Source organism: Acomys minous, assembly GCF_964271855.1.
Source record: "Acomys minous genome assembly, chromosome: 11".
Classification (NCBI taxonomy): domain Eukaryota; kingdom Metazoa; phylum Chordata; class Mammalia; order Rodentia; family Muridae; genus Acomys; species Acomys minous.
In genome coordinates, this window is record NC_140492.1 from 55,594,562 (window position 1) to 55,602,742 (window position 8,181).

The following is an 8,181-nucleotide window of genomic DNA, read 5'->3' on the forward strand; positions in this document are numbered from 1 at the left end:
TGGACTGGTGAGATGGCTCAGTGGGTAAGGGCATTTATGACCAAACCTAACTACCTCAGTCTGGGCCTTGGACCCACATGGTAGAAAGAGGGAACTGATTTCCTCAAGTTGTCTTCTGACAAGTGGGCTGTGGCGAGCACACACACACACAAATACAATGAAATAACATTTTGAAAAGAAGACAGAAATTAGATGGAACACATGACTCTGGACTGGACCTTTTCTAATAAAGGACATTATGGCAACAATTTGAGAAACTGGAATGGCATCTGGGGACAGGACATTAACATGGCATCAGTGTCTAATCTTGATTGTTGTTGTTGGTTTTTTTTGTTTGTTTGTTTTTTTGGTTTGTTTGTTTTTTTTTTTTTTGCCTGTGCAGGAGAATGTCCTTGTTGTCTGCACAGCTATTTGCACTAGTGAGTGCCGGGAGGAATTTGTTGTTGTTGGGAAATCACTGCAACTAACTCTCAAGTGTGAGAGGAGAGTAGGGAGGGGAAAGTGCAGCTCTTCTGTAAGTTTAGGATTATTTCAAAGCACATCTTGTAAAGTAGCCATGTAATTTTCAAATGTGAAAGCAGAGATGACACGCTGGGTGTGGAGCTCCTCTTCCACTGAAGTCCTTGGCCACAGGCCCATGAGGAAAGGGGAGCAGAAGTGGGGAGTAGGGTGCAGATTTCCCGTGAGTATCATGGAATGACTTCCAGGAACAGCTGCAGTGAGACAGCTCAACTCTATTCAAGGGAGGTGAGGGGAATTCGTAGGGCAGGGACAGTAGCTGGGGCATCACCTAACAGGTGCCCACTGTGTGCTTGCACCTGGCAACACAGTTCTGTCATATGGAAAGGAACACAGTACTTTTTTATCCTATGTTTGGCAGGGGGAAGGTGTTTGCAGAGAAGTGTGTCAAAGGCCATACTCCAGCTAGGGTCAGGCATCTGTGCCTGGAGACCATCTTCAGATAAAGTCAGACAGAGAATAGGAGGCCTTGCAGGGGCGAAGGAGTCCTTCATTTTGCACCAAGCTCAGAGAGCCATCCAGAAATGAACAGCTGTGACCTTAGGCTGCAAAGTCCTACAACATCTGTTTTCTGGAGAACCACAGGAAACAAGGAGTGTGCTTGCCTGACCTCCACTTGCACCTGCCATGAGGGTGGAGCAGTACTTACTTGTATCCAATTGCACCTGAGCCTTAGTTTTTATAATTGTTCTAGTCAGGATCCTTTATTGTGAGATTTCTACTCCAAACCATTAACAATGTGATCTCTTCGGCAGGGTATATAATAAAGTTGGAATGATACAGAGATTAGCACAGCCTTTTGCAAATTCATGAAACACTCTATATTTTGAAATATTGTCTAGAGGGTAAAGGTCAATACAATACATGAGTAAGATTGGGGAAAAAGCAGTTATTTGAAGAATGGTTCTTTACTGATGGCGGCAGCTCTTTACAATGAGAGGAAGCAGGTCACTTTAGAATTTGCTGCTTAGATGTAGGTCAGCTCATCATCCTTGGTTTTGTTAACTTGGTAACCACTAAGTTCAAAATCGTCATTTTGTCCAGAAAGACCTCTGAAGACTTTCATGTGCAGGTAACGACCACCTCCTACATCGACCTGAAAGACATAAAAGGAGGAAGGAAGACAGAAAGGAAGAAAGGAACATTATTCACATGGATCTCCATTGTACTGCAGGCCTTTCTTATAAAGATTTGCTGTGGGAAGCTGTCCTCATTTCTGGCCCAAGGCACCAACCACGAACAGAGCTCCCATCAACCCTTCTGTTAAGCGAAAGAGCCACTAACAGTATAGCAGGATGCATATTTTCTAGACTTATTTTTAACATGTTTTAGAAAAAAATTTTATTCCACGTATTTGTGTGGATGTCTTGCCTGCTCGTGTGTAAGTGCATCGTGTGGATGCGATGCCTGGAAGATGTAAGAAGAGTGTGTCAGCTGCCCTGGAGCTGCAGGGAGAGACGGCTGTGAGCTCATTATTATGCTTTTCATTAACATAGGGTCACAAATCTCACTCCAGAGTTACGTTTTCTTTCCACGATGCCTGGAACAGGAGCAGAGGGCACCTGTGTTTTGGTCCAGTGACAACGCAGGGTAGGTAAAGGCACTTGAGTGTCTGTTCTCTGTGGAGCCAGGATCGTCCTTGTTTCATACACAGAGAGAAACCCAGCTCCTACTTATTATCCACAGCTGAGTTTTGAATTGGTTCCCTTGAGGTCATAAGAATATCCAAATAGCTCTTCTCTTAGAGCTTAATATTTTAATTTTTAATATGCTATAAAGTTGTTTAATTTTAAAAATTATGTGTATTCACGTGTGACTGTGTATGAGTACACACACACAAATGTCCTCAGAGACCAGAGGAGTCAGCTCTCTGACTGCTCGCTCATAGCCATCTATCATGGGCTGATGCCCTCTTCTAGTATGCAGACATACATGTAGACAGAGCACTCAAATACAGAAATAATTTTCTAAAAAGAATTATTTACATTATATAAGTAACCACTTATTTAAAAGATGAAAGTGGCTTGAGTTATTCTTTCCACTAATAACTGAAGTCCTTTAAGTGCATTTAACTGGTCAACTCTCTACCCTAATATGTAGCCTCCCCATCCACCTAACAGAAGAAATAGCCATGGCAGCAAACCAAGGCCTGAGCGGTTACCATCTTTTTCTGTACATTTCTAGAAATTAAGAACCACGTAAGAAAGCTTCCTATATTCACAGGGAAAAACAACGGAAGTAGCCTATCTTTTGTTGGATTTGGGATCTTCTTCTTGCAGGTGTCTTTGGTTTTTCGAGACAGAGTCTCTCTGTATAACCTTGGCTGTCCTGGACTCACTTTGTAGACCAGGCTGGCCTCGAACTCACAGCGATCCGCCCGCCTCTGCCTCCCGAGTGCTGGGATTAAAGGCGTGTGCCACCACGCCCGGCTCTTGCAGGTGTCTTAATGAAAGACAACTGATAGAACCGAAGGTACCATCTGGGCAGCTGGAAACATGGCGGCAGTGCTAAACCAAGGCTGGGTTCTAACCTTAATAAAGTAATTTGATCCAGCGACGACTTGCAATTTATACTCGACAGCTTCATAGTTTTCATATTTCTCATTGGTTTTCTCTTCGAGCTGTGCTCTGACCTTATGAAGAGAAAGGGGAGACAATGTTAGAGCTGTGTTGACTCAGCTGTGTTGACTTACCAATCTGGGAACCTCATATTGCTGAGGATCCTCAGAGGTGCTGATGAGCCTCCCAGTGACAGCTCAAGCCTCTAATGCCAAAACTTGGAGGTCTGAGGCAGGAGGATGTCGTTCAAGAGCAGCTTGGAGCTTTCTATATGAATCCCCCACAGTAAAAGTAAAAAAAAAAAAAAACCACAAATTAAAGAAGATACACTTCTTTTTTCCTCCCACAGAACACACTATAAGAACATAACACAAGTTTAAAAGTCAAATTATATTGCATGGGGCTGGATTAATATCAGATAACTGTGGAATTATGAAACAGTCATAATTTAGGACAGCCCAATAGCTCAGCAGGTAAAGTCACTTGCCAACAAGAAAGCATGACAACCTGACTTCCTTCTCAGGGACCCACCAGGTGGAAGGAGAGAAGGAACTTCTGCAAGTTGTCCTGTGGTCTGCACACACACATACACACACACACACACACACACACACACACACACACACACACACACTAAATACAAAAGGAAAAACAGTTTGCAATGGAAGGCTCCAAAAATTACATGGATCCTTGACTAGTAAATAGAAGCAAGACAGCAGTAATTACTACTTATTGTTTTAAACTGATTGCACAGTCCATGGTGAAAATAACATATTGCACTGATTTAGAGCAGTGGTAGTTTCCCCTAATGTCTCCATCTTGCACACCCACCACACCCATTCTAGAACCAAAAACATTACCATGAACTAGTATCACTAAGGTGTCTACAAAGGTTTCCAGTTGTCTCTCACTGTTCCCCCATCCTGCAGGGTTTCTCTGTGTAGCCCTGGATATCCTGGACCTCAACTCTGTCCACCAGGCACTCCTTACACTCAGGGATCATCCTGCCTTTGCCTCCCAAGAGCTGGGATTAAAGGCCTGTGCCACCATGCCTGGCTGTAACTCCTTTCTCTGTCATGGAGGATGAAGCCTGCTTCCATTCACAATGTATTGATGTAGTTAATCAGTTCTAGCGTACACATAAGACAGCTTAAGAGTTTCACATCTAATCCCCTTAAAATCCATTTACAAACCAAAATATAGCATGTGCAACCAGTTCTCATACAGACGCTGTGAGTGCTGTGGGCTCATCATCTTCCTGTTTCTATCTGACCACGTCTGAAAACTGTTGTTGCCCTGTGAGGCTACAGGATACTCACAGGTCCCAGGGACTAAATGCAGATGCTGTTAGGGCGCCATCCTTCTGTCTGTGGCAGGGGATGGAAGAAGCTAGGTGCTGGCACTGCAGAAAGGAGTTAGTCTCACACTCAGTGTAGAAACGTTTCCTCAGTGTTCTGTGCCACCCTTCTTGAGGTGCTCAGCTAGACCCGACATGCTAGAGTCCACTGTGATCACTTGGGGTCCATTTCTGCTAGCAGCCAAGCTCCAGGGCTGAGAAGGGGCAGCAGCTCAGGATGGAGGATGCTGAGGGGAAGGCTGGGGTGGGCTAGCTGCTGGTCATACACATCCATCAGGCCCTGGTCTCCTGACTCAGTCCTGCCCTCACAATGCCAATGCCAGCCATTAGCAACCGAATACACAGCTGAGCCATATGAGTCTCTTGCTTAGGCTTAGCCCTGCCCTCCACGGCTCAGCCTCAACCTCCCCGACTCCCAGGCTCCATCTTTTCACTTCTGTTCCTGTCCTTCAGGCAGTGTCTGCTGGTTTCCAGTGACCTTAATAATGGGTTCAACCCCGTCAACCTTTTCCTGTCCCTGGGAGGAAACTAACTCTGTCTTCAAGATACGTGCTCCACTGAGAAGTTGGCTCCTGCTCTCTGCTGAAGCATGTAAACACAGCCAACTTCAGTCAGGCCTCCAGGGCACCAGAGTTCTCTCAAGGCCCCCTGAATCCTTCCCTCGGTGGGGAGATGTTCTCAACCCTTCTCTGCTGGTGCCTCAGTTGACTGTGAGAACTATTTCCAAAGGTGTCTGCAGACTGAGTTCTAATTTCTATCTCTCCAATGAATGGATCCCATTTGAATTTGCTTCATTGTACTTGTGTATTTAGACCAAGGTCTGGAATTTTCCATGAGACAATTGACTTCAAATACCATAGTTGTAATCTTATAAGCACTGGTGCCACAAGCACTGTGGAAGATGCAGCCTCTCTCCCTTTGTGGTGAGACAGATTCACATCCTTAATGTGGGATTCCATGGACCTGGGTGATGATGGGCCTTTGGGAAGTAGGGGAAGAGGTGAGGCTGTGCAGTGGAAAGGACAGGCCAGTTTCTTAGCTGGGTGACTCTGCAAGCATTTTGGGTCTTATTGTCATTGTCTAAGTATAGGTATAATGTTTTCTTGCTGCTCCAGGGCTTTGAAGATCATGTGAGTGTGGGGTGAAAGTCAACGGTTTTGAAACAGCAAAGTTCCTTCCCCTGGTGAAGTAACTTGGTTAACATCCATTTTTCATTCTACTTCTCTGAAAGTGGCAAGAGCATACTTCTAAATTAATTTTATTACTGGAGATGTGGCCCACAGATGGCGTCATTAGCAAGGTAAGCTCTTCTGGTAGCTTCTTAAATTTTAAAAATCATATGATCTAAAAACATTGTATGTATATATGAATTTCTTAAGGACCTAGTGAAAATATTATATGTAAGAATTATTCTACCCAGGCAGGATGGCACACTGCTGTAGTCCCAGGTACTTGGGAGGCTAGTGGCAGGAAAGTTACTTTAACCTGTGAGGTTGGGATCACTCTGAGGAACAACAAGATCCCCATTTCAAAAAAAAAAAATAAACAAAACAAATGGGCTAGAGAGATGCCTCAGCGGTTAAGAGCACTGGCTGTTCTTCCAAAGGTCCTGAGTTCAATTCCCAGCAACCCCATGGTGGCTCACAACCATCTGTAATGAGATCTAATGTCCTCATCTGGCCTGCTGTCATACATGCAGGCATGATATTATATAAATAATAAAGAAAGAAACCTTTAAAAAAGGAACAATTATTCTAGAATACCAGGTGATTATCTAGACTACTAGAAATCACTAAAATTTGCTCTATCTTCTGTATATGCAATAACTATATTCCCATGTCTATCCTCTACAGCTCTGCTTCCTGGGACATCTCTGGGAATTTTTAGGTACCTTTCACACACAGCAACTTTGTCTCATCTATGCATATTGGTTTTGGAGATGATTTTTCTGCACATTATTTTAGCTAGTCCTTTACCTCTTTTTTTTTTTTTACAAATGAAATGGAGGACATATATATATATATATATATATATATATATATATATATATATATATATATATATATATATATATTATTTTAAACCTATCTCTCCCAGGCCTCCTGTGAGGCTGTGTATCTGGTCCAACAGGAAAGCAAAGCCATGGGGAGGAGCAACCACAGAGCGTGAGAGCCTGGAAGAACTGTGGACCTGCAGGCCTGTCTGGCTCTCCTCAGTCAGACCTGTGTTTTATCTAGAGCAACAGGGGACTCACGTGCACATTCAAGTTGGAGGACACCAACTTGATGTGAGGTTTCTAATGAAGATAAAAATAAAGTGCCCCTAGATATTTAGAGAAATAAAGCCATGAGTGAGAACTATTTAGCCTTAATTATCTGGTCACTGAATTTTAGGCTTGTGAACCCCCATCTAGAATGTTCAGTGTCTTAAGGATGAAGGCTCCTATTTCTTTGGCTCATAGAAGCAAATGGTGCCTAGCATGGTAGTATGTGCCTATAATCCCAGAACTTAGAAGTTGAGGCAGGAGGATTAGCATGTGTTTGAGGCCAGCCTGGGTTACATAATTGCTAGGCAAGCCACAACTACACAGCAGCAAGACCATGTCTCAAACAAACAAACAACCAAGCTGATCTTTTCTGACAGGAGGATGCAATGTCTCAGGGCGGTAAACAAAAGGATGTGTGAAAATAAGATGACAGATTACAAACTTACACCTACAATTTGCATGTATTTCTCCTTTATAAAACATGCAACACAGTACATTTTGATTACATAGATGATAGCTAAGCAAGATGTATTGACTTGCTAAAAAACATTGAGTTCTATTGACTGTGATGGTGTGGTGGGCATAGCATCCCAGAGTCAACACAGGCATCCTTAAAACCTTAGATGCCGTTGGCTTCAACTTGTCAAACTGCAACACTCCATCCATACATGGATTCACTCCTGGGATCACACATGAAAGTAAAAGGTTTAGAGACAATCCAGTATGAATTCACCTTCAGCAAACTGGGAGACTGAGGCTGCAGTAAACAGTGCGATTTGGCCGACTTTACTCTTGGAGTGCCAGAATTTCACTGAAAGGTTTAGTGTTCCACTGTCAGCTGTATGCAAGTCTGAATAAATCCCACACATTCCTGGTTTCTGTGATTCCACACACACTCAACACAGGGCCAAATCATGAGTCAAGTTAGGAAAGCTTGATTCGGGATCAAGCTTTATCCTGAAGTGCATCGACTCACCTTGTCAGCAATCTCCTGGATTTCTGATGTGGCAGGTCTGGCCTCTGATAAGCCTCCACGAGCCTTTAGGGGGGCTGTCTCCATTGCTGGGCAGGATGCTGAGAAGCAATGATCAGGCAAGCAGGGAGACTCAGGGTTTTAAAGGTGCCCATAAGCTCCTCCTATGTAATGCATTACCCCCACAAAGTATGGCCTCAGGCGAGTCTGATTGCCAGCCTTGGAGGAAAAGCTGAGTGAAGTTGAGGGGAAATGAGTGAGGGTGGGGGTGGGGGTGTTTAGGGAATTAAGGAAGTGGGCGTGGCATATGCAAATGAGTTGGGGGAGTGGGTGTGGTATTGGCTCCTCCCTGATCTCTCTGTGCCAACTGTTTCATCTTGTTGAGTCATGAAAGGAAGGAGTTGTGTAACCAGAGTTCCCAAATATGTTAAACTTTAAAAAGTTCTTTAAAGAGAGAATACTTAATAATGTCAAGGCTGGTTGCTTAGAATCCGCCCAACTTGATAAA

At 43.8% G+C, this 8,181-nt stretch overlaps 1 protein-coding gene across 1 annotated transcript; it reads right to left on the reverse strand.

Annotated features, from left to right (window-relative positions):
• Positions 1-1,316: 1,316 nt before the first annotated feature.
• LOC311608157 (cystatin-A-like) lies at positions 1,317-7,907 on the reverse strand. Its single transcript, XM_084800484.1, has 3 exons — positions 7,677-7,907; positions 3,050-3,151; positions 1,317-1,615 (listed from the first exon to the last, which is right to left on the reverse strand). The coding sequence occupies exons 1-3, from the start codon at positions 7,758-7,760 to the stop codon at positions 1,487-1,489; spliced, it is 315 nt and encodes a 104-aa protein (XP_084656610.1). The 5' UTR covers positions 7,761-7,907; the 3' UTR covers positions 1,317-1,486.
• Positions 7,908-8,181: the final 274 nt, after the last annotated feature.

Excerpts from the sequence above, each read along its gene's own strand:
- LOC311608157 (XM_084800484.1), bottom strand. The coding sequence starts at position 7,760 with ATGGAGACAGCCCCCCTAAAGGCTCGTGGAGGCTTATCAGAGGCCAGA. Across the intron at positions 3,152-7,676 it reads TCCAGGAGATTGCTGACAAG|GTCAGAGCACAGCTCGAAGA; the intron begins GTGAGTCGATGC and ends TCTCTTCATAAG. Across the intron at positions 1,616-3,049 it reads GATCAAATTACTTTATTAAG|GTCGATGTAGGAGGTGGTCG; the intron begins GTTAGAACCCAG and ends TATGTCTTTCAG.